The 16,993-nt window shown below is 43.0% G+C and overlaps 1 protein-coding gene across 1 annotated transcript; it reads right to left on the bottom strand.

Moving 5' to 3' along the window:
• Window positions 1–12,767: 12,767 nt before the first annotated feature.
• Window positions 12,768–14,330, bottom strand: ID2 (inhibitor of DNA binding 2). Its single transcript, XM_066179886.1, has 3 exons — window positions 13,901–14,330; window positions 13,614–13,678; window positions 12,768–12,932 (listed from the first exon to the last, which is right to left on the bottom strand). The coding sequence occupies exons 1-2, from the start codon at window positions 14,246–14,248 to the stop codon at window positions 13,622–13,624; spliced, it is 405 nt and encodes a 134-aa protein (XP_066035983.1). The 5' UTR covers window positions 14,249–14,330; the 3' UTR covers window positions 12,768–12,932; window positions 13,614–13,621.
• Between the last annotated feature and the right edge of the window lie 2,663 nt (window positions 14,331–16,993).

The raw sequence follows: 16,993 nt of genomic DNA, 5'->3' as shown, positions 1-16,993 counted from the left end.
CATGGAGATGTTTAAATATACATTTAAAAATGGCGAAAAAAATATTCATGGGTTGCACCAAAGGGCAAGTTTTTCTGCCAACTCTGAGTTCTGTTGCAAAGCCAGGACTGAGATGACACAGCACCTGTATCTGAAGTATGTGTGAGGATGCGGTGTGAACACATGCCGTGGGTAGTGCAAAGGTTGAAAATTCTTAACTGCCTGGGAACATGTGCAATTACAATATAAATATGTAAATGAACAACACTTCTAAGAAAGTAAATCACTGCTAAAGAAGAGAGATTTCAGGAAAAAATTACTGAGGATAGTCTTTAAAATCTTCCACATTGATGCTATGTATTCAATTCAGATATCTTAGAATTATCTGGATTTGAAAATTCTTAAGAAAATATCTTCAAAATTCATTCATGTTTATCTGTTTTAAGACCTTCTTTTTAATGCGTTCTGAAGAGAAACAAGCAAAACAGAAAAAAATCCAAGATAAATTGACTCCACATATTTGACTTGTATATTTTTCTTGTCTCCAATTATCTTATGATGCTAAATTATTATGGGGATTTCTGCAATAATAAGAAATCAATAATTAATAAAACAAACAAATTTTTGAGATCAGAAATGGGAGGTTCTGAACACTTAGACCTATCTAGCATACCAGGAGTTTTGTGTCCAGATAGTAACTCAAGCATACTTATTTTTCTTTCAGTGACTGCCTTAAGTCAGTATGGCCAAGCTGTGCTTTCTGTTGAAATTATGGATGTAGTCAAAACAATCTGTAAACCATGATCAGTTTTCTTGGAGAAATGGAGAGACAGCTGTATCGTGGAGATACAGCTACTACAAGATAGGAGAGGAGTATCTGGAATCATATTCAAGGCAAAATGGGAGGGTCTGGGGAATTATCTTTACTTTGACATCTGGAAGAACTTTATTTATCAAGCTTTTATTATTCATCAGGTGTTTGAAAGCTAATATTAAGTTTTCAGGAATGACCCTTATCAAATTGCTCCAATTTCCTCCTGTGTCTGAGTAACCAACCTGCAGAAGATGGATACAGCAGATGTGATATGTTTGACCGCAGTTAAGACTTCTGTCATTGAAGCTTAAGCAAATCATGCAATGGAGTGAAAGCAGACTGCTGGAAAAGGTAAACCTGGAGTGATCATCAGTTATCTCATGTCACTGTAGGGTCACATGGGGGTCTGTTTGGTCCATTCTTGTTCAGTACCTCAATTAGCAACCTTATTGGTGGAATCTCAGAGTTTGCTATTGTCTGAACCTGCCTTACTTCAAAGGGCAGAATTATTGATATACAGAAGACTGTAAATTAACATGATGCCATTCAGTAAGGCAAGTATAAAGTATTGCACTTATGAAAGTGAAATCAAATCCACAAATATAAAATTGATTATAAGCCACTGGAACACTGCAGAGGACAAGGGGGTTTTAGTGTGACTACTATAAAGCAGTAGCAAGCTAAGAAAATAAATGATACTGTGGAAGTGAGAGGGAAGAAAGGAACGGTCTGATGGGTGAATTAATTGGAGTATTTTCCAATCCAGGAGAGGTACGCCCTGCTGCTGAACGTGTACTGTGTACAGACCTGAGCAACTTTAATAAGCAATGGAGGAGAATGGCAAAAACATAGAAAATATAACTTTACAGGTATATAATATTGGAAGAGTTGGATTTAGAGGAAGGTTGAATGGGCATGATTTCTTCAGATGTAAAATACTGTTACAAAAAGATTATAAGCTCCATCAGTGAAGCACAAAGTAATCAGCTTCTAATTTGTGGTGGAAACCCCTCCCCAGTATTCTGAAAATAAGAGGTTTCTACTAAAACAATATCAGTGATGCTAAGTTGTGGAATTTCAGTCACTGGGAGTGCTTGAGACTAGTATAAATGAACAGATCAGAAGATGACCTCCTGCCACTCTTTTGCAGTTTTTGGTTTTGCATTGCAAAATGCACAGAAAATTGTCTCAAACATCAGCTGTCACTCCATTCAGCACCGATGGGACTTCCAAAGGAAAAACAGCATGTGCCAAACTATATATGTTCCATGAAAATTCACTTTTGCAGTAGGCCTCAATGTAAATACCCATGAAAGAGAAAAAGTTGCCAAATTCCCCCTTGGAGCAGGTCCATGAACATTAGTTCATATGCAAAAGGTCCCACTTTGAAATAGAAAGAGCCAGGCAACACAAAGATAACAATAACCCAGACCATTCCAGTTGTATGGGATACAGTGGCTGTCAGTTCAAAGGAGGAACACACCAGTATATTTTGCCTATCAGGTATAATATAAGCTCCTTGTTCATGCGCTTGATGGTCAGACTTCCAGTCACAAGTATGACTCTTGTATTTTGCACAATGACCTCATGCCCAGCCTATTGTCACGCTGGGTGTTTGCCTTCCTGTTACAATGTTATTAACATTGATAATTAAATATATGGATCTTGGAAGAATTCAAGTACTTGACATAAAATCATGTTACCTGATTTGCATTCAAGCCGGAGAAACTACTTTTACTTCACCCAGAGATCTGTGGCTGCCCAGCGTTTATGCTTTCTCCCTGGCTCTTTTTTCTTGGTGAGATAAACAAACCCGGGGCTCAAACCTACATTAATGCTTCCAACAGGATAAGTGATGCCTTGAGAGGCTACCTGGAACGGAGACTAAACAGTGTTAAAGGAATAAAGTAGGTATTTATTAAAAGACCTTCAAAGGATACACCTTGGGCAGCACAAGAGCCCGGCTGAGGCTACACCCAAGATGGACAACAGGTCATGAGTTTTCATACTTTTATAAGTTTTGGTCCATTTACATATTGGGGTCAATTGTCCAATTACAGCTTCAGGTTATGAAGTTCCTTCCTCCCAGATTGCCCTGCTCAATTCACTGTTGTTTATACTTTTTGGGCCTGAGGCTGCCATGGTGTCGTTGGTTCTCAGGCTAGGAAAGGATTTTTTTGTCTAACTAAACTGTGAGGAGAACTTACACTTTATATGAAGTTCAAAGTTATATACTAATACAGTACAGAATCTGGAAAATATGAAAACTAAAACTTAAGGCATCAAAAGGACCAGTCTTTGGCCTATTGCGATGGAATCTCTCCTGTTGATATTGATACTGATACTCTGTAAAACATAATGCTACTCTGGGAGGACTTCTAGGCCATGTAACTCCCAAGTTGTGACTGGCAATTTTTTGAGTGTGTGGCAGGTACAATTTCACATGATAAATGACCAATTTTAATGGCCAAGATGCTCCCATTGATAGTATTACAAAGGTAGCCCAGCATGAGACATGCTAGTTCATAAGAATTCCTGAGAGGGAGAATGATATTTCCCATTTTTACAGATGGATAGAAACATGAAGGAGTGAAATGTCTTGCAGAGGTCGTATACAAAGTCTGTGGGAAATCTGGGCTAAGAGCTATGTCTTATAGCTCCCAGTTCAAGGTCTTAACCACAAGATCGTATTTCCCCCCACATCAGTGAAGCCCTGTTTCATCACCTTCAACAGCTGATAAATTACTGGTTTGAGCTGCTGAAATGCCAGAACTTTGAAGGGAAAGGTAAGAAGTTTTTGTGGCTTATAAGTGTTTTCATGGACACCTTAAATAATTCACCAACTGTATAAGAATCTAATGAAATTAACTTTCTTTCCTGACTTGTAATTCAGTGTGTAAGAAAGCTGTGGAAGCCATCAGTTCAAAAAATTTAGAAGTACATTTCAGGACTAGTTCAGAGACTAAGAGATAGTAAACTAATACTTTTAAAACACTTGAAACTGATTACATTTATAAAGCTCTTATTTTTTTTTCTCCAGGAAACGTCTATAAATATCTCTTCAGCAAAACATTCAGTTACTTAGAGGCATCTCTCTTTGAAGATCTTTTTGGGAGTGCGTTTCTTTTGAGACCTTTTTCTGTGATGATTACATCAAATTGCCACACAGTTACCTTATATTTACATTTAGGTCCCATGTGACACGGTCTCAAAGATAAGGACAGATATCCAGTAATTGATTATGCCATCTAATAATTCCAGGTATACCTCCATTGAAGCCCTTTGGCATTTGTTTTTGGGTATGGCTATCTTTCAGTTAGATGCCTTTAGATCAGTTCAGGCAGATGATGAGGATGACTGAAAAAACTGTTTGAAGCATCAGGAGCAGTCAGGTTGCAAAGATTTGAGTGTCAGTAGAGCCTTGTGTATCTTCCATGGCTGTCTTCAACACTGAAGTCTGGACTGGATAATCTTTTTTGGTGCTGGCACCCAACTGAAGAGAATGAAAGTTTGCTTTAGTCTTGCTCACGTACTTCAGTCATGCTTCCCACTTGTACTACAGAGGTATCATTTTTCAGGATTGGAAAAATGCTGGATCACCCCAGGACAACATCCACTCTCTCTCCTTGAGTTACTGCATGGATTAATGCCCTCAAAAATAGCAGTTACAGAGATGTTTTTCTTTTGTAAGCCTGAAACTTGTATATCAAAAGAACATGCTGTTATTGTTTCTTAGTGAATGACTTTCATTGGAAAATCTGATTGATGGAGAAATTTAGATCACAGATCTCTTGGTTTTGGTGTCAGTCCTCTTTTCCTCTGTCATTTACTAAACTTTGTTCATCATGACTATTATTTTTGACATGATCATAGTCCTTTTTATCCTTTGCTGCATATAGTTCTGAAGGAGAAACCCCTACTTTTTATTCCTAATGTAAACAATATAAAAAAATGCTCCTCATCATTTATTTACATATTTATTGGTAACCCCCTGAAATCATATGTGAGGTCATAAATGTTATAAATACACAGGGTTTAATGGGAAATAACACTATCTAATAAACCCCAACATGGAATCTAAAAAAAAAAAAACGCTCTCAAAGCTGACCTACTTTTTTGTTCTCCCTGCTTTTAGTGAATTACATGATTCCTATGATAATATTTTGTTGTTACTGTATGCTTGGCAGGAATTGTATTACTGAAGGTGATTCATTCATAATTTTCCTAGCAATTGAACCTGCAAAAGGAAGTGTTAAAGAAATACTTTTACAGCTAATTATCTTATTTTTCCCTAGAAAATGTTAAATTTAGTCTGTTATGGGAGATACAGTTATCAAGGACTAAAATCCTTTATTTTCCATAGGTTATGCAGTGTGAATAATATCTGCCCCCCCCCCCCCCCCCCAAAAAAAAAAAAAAAAGTCATTTATATTCTGATTGAAGGCACAAGGCTGGCTGGAACTAGCATTTTTTATTTGTAAATACTTTGGAATTAGAAGAGGGATTTTTATCTGTTTCTTAAAACAGTTCAGAGAGGCTAAAGAATAAATCTGTCCATGCCCTTCTTGAGTTCATGAGACAAGAAAGTTTTACATACTTTTGTTCTAATAGCTCTGCTTTTTTTCTTGTAGAATTTGTGACTGCATTCACTTTTTACATTGCAAAACTACTTTCTTCTGTTCTGCCTCTTTCTTACATGGACACCACTTTTTTACCTCATTCATTGTGTTTTCCATGTTTTCATTTCCTGTGATTCTTTGCATAAAACCTCCTTTTCTCCCCTTCTCCTAGCAGAATAATTTTCTTCAGAATTTTCCTCTGTGTGTGTACGTACATGATATCACTTACTGCTCTGCATATCCCTTGTCTCATTCTTCCACTTGTAGTCACATTTCCATTGTTTTGTGGCAGGGTGTTGTTACATCATTTTTTTCAGTGGAAGACCAATAAATCCTAAAGTATTTGCCTTGTTTTCTAACTTTGATGCCTGGCTTCTGAGTTTCTTTTTCTATTTGAAAAATTTTGGTTATTTTTAGGCTTATAACCAACAAATCTGCTTCCTTCCAGGACTGCCATAGTCCAGGAAGCTTCTGCCTTTGGATATCTCTCCAGAAGTGCTCCCTTTCCCCTTACAAGTACTGTTCAGCCACCTTTCTTTTATCTTTTTTGAAAATACTGCTTACCTCAAAGCCCTGTAAAATAGAAATAAAAATATTAGTAAGTATTCAAAGCTGCTAAAAAACAACATACCATTAAATATTAGTGACACTGTGTCAGATATTCAGATTAGGAAAATTATTTTCATGCTGTCAATAAACTGCTAATTGCACTTTGGATGTGGTGTGTACATAACACAGAGTTTTTCTGTATATGTTTACTACAAGGGTCCAAACTTCTACCCTTTTTAACACTAAGCATAGCTTTTTCTTCTAAATTAAACTTCTAGACATAGATAGGCACATGAATTAAAGTAATTCAGTCAAAAAATTAAATCTCCAGGGAACTCTTAAAATTTGAATGACTGAGGAATCAGATTTACAGTGGAATTTAGAATTTAATTTTATAGGTATTGTGATTCCTTGATACCTACAGGATGAGGTCCAACGAACATTTCCTGCTTTTTCGGAAAGAGTGGTAAGTGCAACAATGTGATAATGAGAGCAAAATGGGAATTAGTAAAGATTAGTAAAAATGTGTCCACATGTGTAGCACCTTCATATCTGCTGGGTGCAAATATCTATGGGCTGTAAACCAGCTTTCTAACAGGAGCTAGACTGAGTTTATAGATTTGGCATGTGATTTACTCAGCTTTTAACTGTTACATCTTTTGGAAAGTACTAATGGGAGATTTTCTTACTGCATTTTACAGAAACTTTTTTAATTCAATGAAGCAAACCCCTAGCAGTGGCACTTTGTTCTCATATACTTATGGAGAGAAATACAAAAGCACTAGGAAGTTACTCTTCCAAGAAGTTGTGAAATGTAGCTATGTAGCTTGACCAGTCTCCCTGAAATAGCCTGCCCATCACTTCATTGCTGTATATTAACTCAGGTAGACACTGAATCTGACCTTAAAAAAATACATATTAATATTCTTGGTCTGTTTTTATTTTGGGTTTTTTTTGGGGGTGTCTTTTTTTGTTTGTTTCTGTTTTGTTTGGGTGTTTGGTTTGGTTTTGTGGGGCTTTTTTGGTTTTGTTTTTTGTTTACTCTTGCTCTTGAAGCAAACATCTTCTACCCTTAGTAAATGGAAAATAAGAATCTCTAGTAGTTAGCCTCCTGCATAACGATGTCCATGAGAAACCTTTCTTTCCAGTTCCATGGAGGTAAGTTTATGTGTCTTTCCAATGCTGTGTGAGACTGTCTTTTCTAGAGGCATTAATATGTTACAGCTGGGTGTGAAGCTACTGTACTGAACAAGGCAGAAATCTCAGCAGCAGCAACATCTGTTGTTGAGCACCAGTTCTTCTCTGTTCTCTACATTGGTTTACAGTAGAGTGTTTTCACATTCCTTCTCTTCCAGTACTGCACAGATTCTAAAAGGTCACAAAGGGCTTGTGGATGGGCAATGAGTTTGACAGAAAATATGGCTGAAGGACACTGTTAGAGGTTTACTAAGACACTGAATTTCCCTGTGGTGCTGGTATCCAATGCAGCCAACCCAGCTCAGTTCTGTGGGATGCCTGAAGTGAGAGGGTCTGTCTGGGATGAAGGCTGGGCTCTCTACTCCAGGTGAAAGAAACTTGCACAAAACTGAAAACACGACTGAAACTTCAACCTCATTGCTTTTTAAAGGCCAGATACTCTCCTTTGATCTTTTACAGCCTAGTATGCAGGAGATACTTAGTCTTATGCAGGAGATACTTAGTCTTATGTTACTTCTGTCCTCCCTTTTTCTTCCTGCCTCTCTCTCTCTCTTCAGACCACTACGTCTCTTCTCAGGACAAGAGAAAAAATAAGGTGACAGGTGTAACTCCAATAGGATATGCAAGTTCTGTATTGAGAAACAGTGCATCACAGTGAACCTCCATGCCAAAAATAGGAGGAAAGCTGTTCTAGGACCATGTGAGATGATGAGAGTGCATGGAGGAAGTACCACCCAAAGCTGATATTGCAGTCTTCCATGAGCATCAGATACTGCAGCTGTTAGCAAGAGGTGGGCTTAAGTGAGGCAAAATTGCTGGTCCTGTGTCTGCTCACAAGCAAGATGGTAAGTATCCAAAGAATTTGTTCTCGTCCAAATGAAAGAGAAATTCATCACGTTTACAGTCCAGTTCTGAAAAGAAAAAAAAAACCCAAAAAACCCCACAAACAACTGCGTGTGAGCTTTTGAAGTTCTGCCAACAGCAGTAAAACTTAAGAGGTGTTTCAGGCTGTTAGTTTTAAGGTGAAATACCTGATATATTCATAAAACTGTTAGTCACAGGGTGTAATTTGTGGTGATACTTACTAGAAATTATAAAAATGTACTCTTTTTGGGAAGTAACGTAGTTAGTTTATTTGTTCCAAATCTGGATAGGCCTTGTTGCTTCACATAATGTCACTTTATCTATTCATTCATCGTGTTCTTGTGAAATAGCAAGTAAAGTGTGTCGTCCAGGGCAGCTAACAGCAGTAAGTCCGCTGCAGCGCTTCCTGTGCAATTAATTTTTCTCAGTTTGGCCCTATTTATAGTTCTTGCCCAGTGCAGTGAAAGCCCTTTTAAAATATGTTTTTCAAGACAAGCAATCAACTGAAATACAAATTCCTCTCAGTTACGAGTGTCTCCAAAAGTAATTGCATTTGTTTGTTTTGTCCTTTGTTTTCTCCTTCAATATACCTTAGCTAGTGGCTCACACAATCAGTGGCTGTGGCAATATCAGCTTGTTTATTGAAATACTGTTTGCATTTGGCTCTTACACTTTAGACTTTTCGATAACTTAATGGCTGTGCTAGAGAGGAATATGGTAATATGGGTAAAACAAATTTGATTTCAAAGATCCGACATTTTAATTTATCTATAGAATCAGAAAATACCAGTCCTTTTGCAAAACAGTTTTACGGAGTACATTTGTGAAAACCTTCTTCTGAACAAAATTTAATGCCAGTGTTTTCTTTTGCCATGCAACAGTTGCATTATGCTCTCCCTCTTCTTTACAGCTTCCAGTACAAGCTGTAAATCATTTCTTGTAAGTACGCAAGGGCAGTGGTAAACACAGGAAGAAATTCTTACTCACAGCTAATTCTCATTAGCAAATCATAATTTTATCTCTTTCCCATATTGCATTAATTGATCCAGACTGCAAAGTGTTCTATACAAGAATCCTTAACACACACTAGACTGTTTAGAGAGCGTGTTTTATTTTCCAGAATCGAATACAAATTAGTTCTATCAAACTGTGCTTTTCTCATTGCGTTACGAGCAAAGCATTTGGAATTTCAAAGCAGCTTTCCCTGTCGGTGTTTACAAACCGTGTCCCTCCTGGGGGATGAAGGTGATCAGGGCTGGGCTGGCTGCGGCCGCGTTTCCCGGAGCGCTCGGAGGCGGCGGCGCTGGGCGCGGTGCGATGCGCGGCCGGCCCGGAGGGGGGCGCTGGCCCCCCACGCACCGCCCGCCCGGCCCCGCGGCCCGAAGGGGCGTCCTGCCCGCGCCCCGAGGCAGCGCCCTCGGTCATGTTTTTGTCAGAATATTGTCACCGGGTCTGCAAGTGGCTCCCGAATGGTTTCGGTGCGATAGACACACAATGCTGTTTGCCCGGGGGTGAGTAAACAAACCCCAGCCTGCTCTCTGTGTTTCCCTTACTTGCAGATGGGCTGGAGGGACTCCTACCGCCCATGGGTGTGAGCGTGTCGATTTCTGACTGGGATAAGATTTGAAGCTGGGATAAGATTTGAAGCTGTGTTATTAAGGGCGATACACAAGAAAAGCCAGGTTTGGAAACCTCTCTTCTGGATGAGAGAATCATCTTGTATCTCTGTTTCCCCGCCGCCGCCGTGTGGAATTGTCTGTAGGTGCATTTGCAACTTTCATGCATAGCCTACTCAAAAACAAATTGCAGAGTTTAACTAAGATTGTCACCAAAACTATTTTGCCTTCACATACTTGACTGCAGATCGTCTGGATCTGTTGTGTTCAGCTACTCAGTTAACAGGACTGTGGACAACAGGACTGTGTACAGAGACAGTAAATGGGCCAGGGAAAGTAGTGAAAACGTCACAGATTTTTCTGACGTGTTCTGGAGGGACAATGACAATGGTGTAGAATAAAGAAATCCCACATCCTCAAGGAAACTTAAAGAATTAATATTAAGGCTTAGGCACTCAGCTTTGACCTTGCTGTTTATCTTTGAATGACAAAATCTTAAGAACAAAAACAAAGAGTGAATCTCTGAGGGAAGACCTAGTTAAAGGCCCCAGTTCTGATTGTAGGATTGCATTGTCAAGTCGAGGAATTAGTTAATTCTGAAAGAGGAAAAATGTGTTCCTTTCTTAATTTACATCTTTTAAAACATGTTTGTTTGTTTTCCTGCTCAGCTCCCCACGCCTTGTAAATTGTGAATTTCTCTTTTGGCTATGCATGATAAGAAAATCGGTTACATTCTACAAGTGTGTTAATCATCCTGAGCTTAAAAATACCAAAGTGTAAACACCGTAGTTTCTAAAGGGGTTTATCTTAAATAATTACAGTGATCTGACCGTTGCAGGTCTTTAATTTTATAAAATGAACTGTGGGTTTAAAGAGACTTACTGTTGTTTCACAGCAATGAAATGCGCAGCAGGGTGAAAAATTAGTTTTGACGGTGAAATTTGGTGGCGATTGCATTGGATTGTTACTGGTTTGGAAGATCTTAATAGTCTGATTACAACCCCGAAAGTGCTGCTGCTAAGAATTGGGTAAAATATACAGGAAGAAGAGTATTTGAGGGACTGAGGCGTGCTGATTTGCGGCAATGAAGTATTTCACTGCTGGGCTGTCAGGGTTAAACGTTGACTGCACGAAGCTGGAGCAAGCCCTGCGCTCCGGGCGCTGAGACAGTAGCGAGGTTTGGCCACAGGAGGCACAGCCGGTGTGCGCCGCACGGAGCTTTCCCTAATCCCTGCGGGGCTGAGCATGGGGAGATGCAGATCAGCTCTGGGCCGTGTCCTTCTCTCCCCACCCCCCGGCCCGGCCCAGCTTTTGCTAACCCTTCTCGTCTTCTGATTGCATTGATCCTCTGAGAGGGCGCGCTTCTGCTTGGGCAGGGCAGCGCCAGTATTAAGAGATCAGAGCTGGCTTTCTCCCAGCCTACGTGAATGGATTTGGTGTCAAGGGCAAGGAAAGGCAGCTGCTGCCGCCCCAGAGCACCACCCACCCACCTGTTCGCTAGGGAAAGTGTTACTGGCCCCAGGTGAGGCTCCGGCCTTTCACACTAAGAGTCCCTAGAGCACAGAAACCCTAAACACGCTCCCTCAGGCCCAAAGCGTAGCCAAAGTGAGCTGCACTCACCCTAAGCACCAGTGAAGTTTCTTTCTTTCAGGTTAAAAGTGACTCTCTTAAAATTCCCAAGTAGGACCCACAATTTAACTTCACATTTCGGGGAAGTTTATGCGTGCGCTTAAATTAGAACGTCATCTGATAAGGCACAGTTCCCACATCCACTGTCTTATGACAACTACACGTATTTAATGAACAGTGGTGCCATAAGTGTCCCTGGAATTATAAGGGACACTGCATCACTTCTGAGGGCAAAAGAGAAAGAAGAAATAAACCGTTTTTGGCTTTCAGAAATTTAGACTCCTATTTCAAATTTAATTTAATTCTTATGGAGAGAGTCCCTGTAGGAGCAGCCAAAGTTTAATCAGTAACACAACAGCGATTTAACTCAATTCTCAGTATCTTAGTCATATGGAGAAGCTGCTGCAACTGATTAGAAAGCCCATTTCATTGAAATATTGCATGGAAGCATGAAAATTCCAGTGAGGAAAGGCAACAGTCACTTCATCACTCTAGATCTCATGTTAACGCATCACCAACTCTCACACTCAAAGCCTTTTTAGAGAAATTTAATAGTTGGGGCACTAATAACCACCCACAACCCTTAATTCTGAGTGATTATTTCTAAGCACAAATTAACAGATCTGGGCCATTACTACCCCGAACTGAATCATTCAGAGGGGTGGGAGGGAAGAGAAAAGGCGATACTCCATGGGAATGCCTCAGGATTAACTGCTTTTGTACATTTCCAAGCACTTTTGTCAATAGCATCCCTTGTGTAATAAATTCCTTTTCTAGTTCCTTTCACACTGGTTACAGGCAGATGACTTCGAAGATTGCAATATACACTCAAAATAAGATTTTCCAAGTTACAAGAATTATTCACTTCAGGTAATTTTATTCTTTATAGTCTCTACATATTTGAATTTTTACTTGATAAATTCATAACAATGTATAAGTATTAAAAAAAAACAACAACAAAAACAACACAAATCAAAGCCAGCAAACAGTTGGTCCCCAAAGAATAAAGCAAGCAATCAGTTCAAGAAACACACTTGATTTATTTTGTATAAAAAGGGTTAAGTTTACAACTAAACTTTTATAAAAAGTTTAGCATGATTAAGTACATCATTACACTTTTTGCAGAAATGTATATTTCTGCCACTATACAAGAAAACTCTAATTAAAGAGTTCACAAGGTTTCACTCATATATATATATTTATATATAAATATATACACAGCATTCAGTCCTAGGTTTGTGTCAAAAAGGTAATTTCTGACCACAGACTTTCCTAAAAAACTGAACACTGGATCCTTCTGGTACTCACGCTCCACCTTTGGAAAAAAGGCAAAGTCTGCTTTAAAATGGGCAACTCCTTGTGAGATTTTTGTTTCGCTCCCCACGTTGGGAATAGTATATAAAGGAAGCCTTCCAACTAGGGAAAGGGTATTTAAGAGTCTCTTCATAAATAACTAGGTTCAGTCCAAGTTGAAAAATGGGGTGGGGATAAAGATCAATCTTGATTTTTTCTTCTTTATTCATTTTAAAAGGTCCTTTTTCTTGAATGTGGATTACCCCCTCCAGATACAGCTGAAAAATAAATTCAGCACCTCAAAAAAAAAAAAAAAATCCTGTAGACATTTTCTTGTGCAAAAGAAAAAAAAAAATCTCATCAGTGGAACACCTGCAAGAGATTGAAAAGAGGCATATTTAGGAGAATGCTAACAGGGCAGAGATCCGGACAGACTGGCGCCAGAGAGGAAGCCACAGTTTGAACATTTAACCAAACACTCAGAGATTGGGCAAACCCTGGCGTCCAGATGCAACACATACACGCTCACACACTCGCTCTCAAGAGCACAAATTGAACATAAAAATAACATACACTCCAGGGAAAGGCTAGAAAGAGGATTCTCAGTCCAATCTTTATTTAGATCTCTGTAAACGCAATGTTCAGAGGCGCCAGTCTGCCTCTTAGAGCAATTATTTGATTAAAAGCACTCGCTTATTTAACTGATAGCGCAGACAATCCCACATCACAGAATTCAAGGAATTGAGCCAAGATTCCCAACTTAATCAGTCACTTTGGCCCAGGAAGTTAAGGCTCCAAGAACAGATAAGAATTTGCATTAAGCAAAGCAGGATCAGAGGAGCCTGTGCTGCTGGGTGAACCTTAGCGACACACACACACACACACACGCACTTAGGACCTCAAGACTCAGTTATTAGTCTTATTTCATACTGATTACAAAGGCATCTCCTAATCAACTTTTAGGACCTATTTTTAGCACTTGCCATCACGCCTCCCATTCCCCGGGGAGGCAGGTTTTACCCGAAGTTTAGGAAAAAGGTGCACTGCACTCACCGTTTGATTCAGCCACAAAGTGCTTTGCTGTCGCTTGACATGAGCTCTGAGGGGAACTCGGACGCCTGCGAGAGAACAAGAGCAGGGTAAGGGCGAGGCGGCCGAGCAGTCCCCGGGAGGCGGGAGCGGATTGTCCCGGCTCCCGCAGCGCTTCCCCCGTGGCGCCGCCGGTCCCAGCCCCGCCGCGGGCGCTGTCACCCGGCACCCGCGCCGGGGACACCGCTAACGCCGCCCCAGCTCCCCGGTCCAGGCTCGGCGGCGAGCCGGGGCGCGGGAGATGCACTTACCTGTAGCGAGAGGATGCTGATGTCTGTGTTGAGGGTGGTCAGAGGAGTTCTGGAGGAAGGGTTCTGCCCGGGTCTCTGGTGGTGCAGGCTGACGATGCTAGGGTGCGAGTCCAAGGCGATCTGCAGGTCCAGGATGTAGTCGATGACGTGCTGCAAGATTTCCATCTTGCTCACTTTCTTGTTCTGCGGGATGCTGGGCACCAGCTCCTTCAGCTTGGAGTAGCAGTCGTTCATGTTGTACAGCAGGCTCATGGGATCATCCACGGGGGTCTTGCTCCGGGAGATGCCCAGGTTGTGCTCCGAGAGGCCGGTTTTCCTGACGGACCGTACCGGGCTGAAGGCTTTCATGCTGGCAGGCGGACGGAGAGCGGGATTCTGGAGGGCGGGCGGGCTGGAGCCTGTGGAGCGCTGCGCTACGGCTCTGGCGCTGCCGGAGCTCGCACTGAGGGTCGGTTCTGCGCGACCGGTCTTATACGGCGGCCGCGGCCGGGCCCGGCCCGCGCTCGCTGCCATTGGTGACCGCCGGCACGTCCATCACCGCGGGGCGCCCTCACTGGTGGGGCCTTCCGCCCCGCCAGCCAATGGCAGCGGGGGGCGTGGCCGCGCGCACAGCTGAGGGAGTAAATAGTGCGCGGGGCTGTGCGGGCCGGCGCGGGGGCTGGGATGGCGGCTCCGCGCTCCCGCCCGGCCCTCAGGTGTCCCCCCGAGCCGCCTCTCCCTCCCTGCCCTCCGCCGCACCCCGGGCTCTGCGCGGGCTCGCACCGCTGCGCCAGGAGCGCGGTGCGGAACGCGCAGTTCCCGCTGCAGCGAGGGGCGGCGAGGGCTGAGCCTTCCCCAGGTCACCGTGAATTGGAGCATCCCGGCGGTGTTCGCATGTCCCTACTTAGCGCACGGCAGCGAAAGTCGATGGCCGGGTTTGCAGCCAGCGCTGTAGGCTGCGGCTGTAAGAATGAAATAAGTCAAGATTAAAGATAAAATAAGCCTATAAACCCCACTGTAACTTTCCGTCCTGGTGAGGACGGGACATTGAGCACCCCACCAGCCAGGCAGGCGTCACTCCTGGCGCCCTGCTTCCTGAGAACAGGGCTACTTCAGATGATGCTATTAATTGGAGATCATTAGGCAAATCTGCATACTGGAAGTGCATTTACATGTATTACCCTTGAAAGGCTGCTCATCTGCGCCCTATCAGTGCTCCTGACACAGTACTGCCATTAATTATGCATAGATTGTTTCTGGTGACAAATGCAAATGCTTACTACACGCTGTACTTTTAGCAGCTTTTGGTTGCAGCCAGTGAAACATCTTCCAGAAACATTCCAGAGGAAAAAGTTTTCGGGGTTTTTCTGTTTTGTTTTGTTGAGCTGAAGAAGTGACTTTAATTATTTTTTTGAAGTTTAGTTCCATTGTATTATCCTATATTTTGCTTATGCTACCGGCTGTATAACAAACGGACATAGCTTCCACCTTCCCTTCCACACCTAAGGAAAGTTCAACTTAAAAAAGCGTGAACGTATACACACAACTAATATTAATGAAGTTCTGCACAAATCGCAGCAATTCCCTAATTGTAAAACCATACAGATGCTCAAAACACGTTAGTGTTCATTGCATATAAAACCCGTAGTAAACGCATACATCCATAAAATCAGTGAGGATTGTGCTGCCAATCATAAATATAAAAAGGAGACAAATATTGGATTTATCTGCGCGGTTGTTGCATAGCTACACGAAGGGGATCGGGGCTGTGAGAGAGGAATATTACGGACACTTGGAGACAAAGCTGCGAAGAGCCACATCAGGTTTTTTTCCAATTAACGTGGCATTTCTGGGCTGGTGGTTGGCTATTCTTTTAACAGGGCACTTTGGCGATTGTCACACCAGGGTGTTTGTCCCCGGGCTGTTCTCCGGGGTGGACTGGAGGCGGTGCCGAGGCTGACAGGAACACAATTCAACGCGTTTTGAAACGCGAAGGGTGAAAGTGAATCTCGACATTCAATCTGATAGGAAGACAAGAACACTGTTCAAGTGCAGTTACAGAGAGTAAATAATAATAAAAAGCATCCTGCCAATTAATGACTTCCTTAAAATCACGACTTAGGGCGACTTCAACCCTTACATCTCTAAGATACCAATTGGTGGTGGTACTTGACGTGCAGGTCAAACTTACAGGTCAAACCTAAAGGTCAAACCTACAGGTTTTGGTTCTGCAACATGCTTGCGTTTCTGTCTAATGAAGGCAGCAGTGGAAGAAATGTTGAGTGGTTTTGGTGTCATAATAGCCAACGTAAATATGTTCATGCTTCTCCCATCACTGTTGGTCTTAGACAGCGCGGCAGCACAGGCCGGCCGGGCGCTGCAGAGGACCCCGTATTACTGCTTTCGGTTTTCCGCACCAAGGGCTTAGCAGGCTTTTTCGAACACCGGGAAGTTGTGTGGAGAGGCTAACCTGGCTATTTGCTCTGTCATCAAATGACTGTCATGTGCGCTTTCTGCACGCGAAGTAGAGCCGGCGAGCAGCCAGGCTCCGCTTCCCCCAGGAGAGCGGCTGAAGTGGCTTTCCCTAACATTTAATTCCCTCAATTCTGCTGTTTTGCCACTAAAAGCTTTGGCAGAAGATCGCTGGCTTTGGGAGCTCCTGCGCTCTGACACGGGCCCCACGAGCAGTGTCGCAGCCGCGTCGGTCCCGCTGCCCGGCGAGCCGAGGGGGCTGCGGGGCAGGGGGGGAGCCCGAAACCAGCGTGGTGGGGGGCTGCGAGCTACTCCTCGGGGGGCTTTTCCAGGACCCGTCCCAGGCAGCTCCGAGTGCCTCGGGAACAGTGCGTCCGCCTCTTAGTTTTCAGCCGGGACTTTTACAGCCAGTTCCCAGCCCCGAAACGCAGCCGCCGCAAACATCTGTGAGGAATCGCCGCCACAAAGCGCCGCTTTCTCCTCCGCGTCCCCGGGATCACAAACCCGGGGCTGCGCTCCGCGGGCGCGCTGCTTTCCCCCCCGCCCGGCGCCAGCCCGCGGCGGCGCTGGGCGCGCGGAGCGGCGACGGGAGCGCGGCCGCCCCGGGGGCGCCGTCCCCCCCCGCGCCCCCGCGCCCCGCCC

This window comes from Chamaea fasciata, unplaced genomic scaffold (genome assembly GCF_029207755.1).
Source record: "Chamaea fasciata isolate MVZ Bird 193981 ecotype frontalis unplaced genomic scaffold, bChaFas1.0.hap1 SCAF_3, whole genome shotgun sequence".
Classification (NCBI taxonomy): Eukaryota; Metazoa; Chordata; class Aves; order Passeriformes; family Sylviidae; genus Chamaea; species Chamaea fasciata.
Note: the sequence above shows the minus strand (reverse complement) of the source record. Positions and strands in the feature narration are given on the sequence as shown.

What these genes read in the sequence shown, in the direction of transcription:
- ID2 (XM_066179886.1), bottom strand. Translation starts at nt 14,248, where the DNA reads ATGAAAGCCTTCAGCCCGGTACGGTCCGTCAGGAAAACCGGCCTCTCG. An exon ending in TCAGCATCCTCTCGCTACAG is followed by an intron (nt 13,679 to 13,900) that starts GTAAGTGCATCT and finishes GTTCTCTCGCAG; the next exon opens with GCGTCCGAGTTCCCCTCAGA.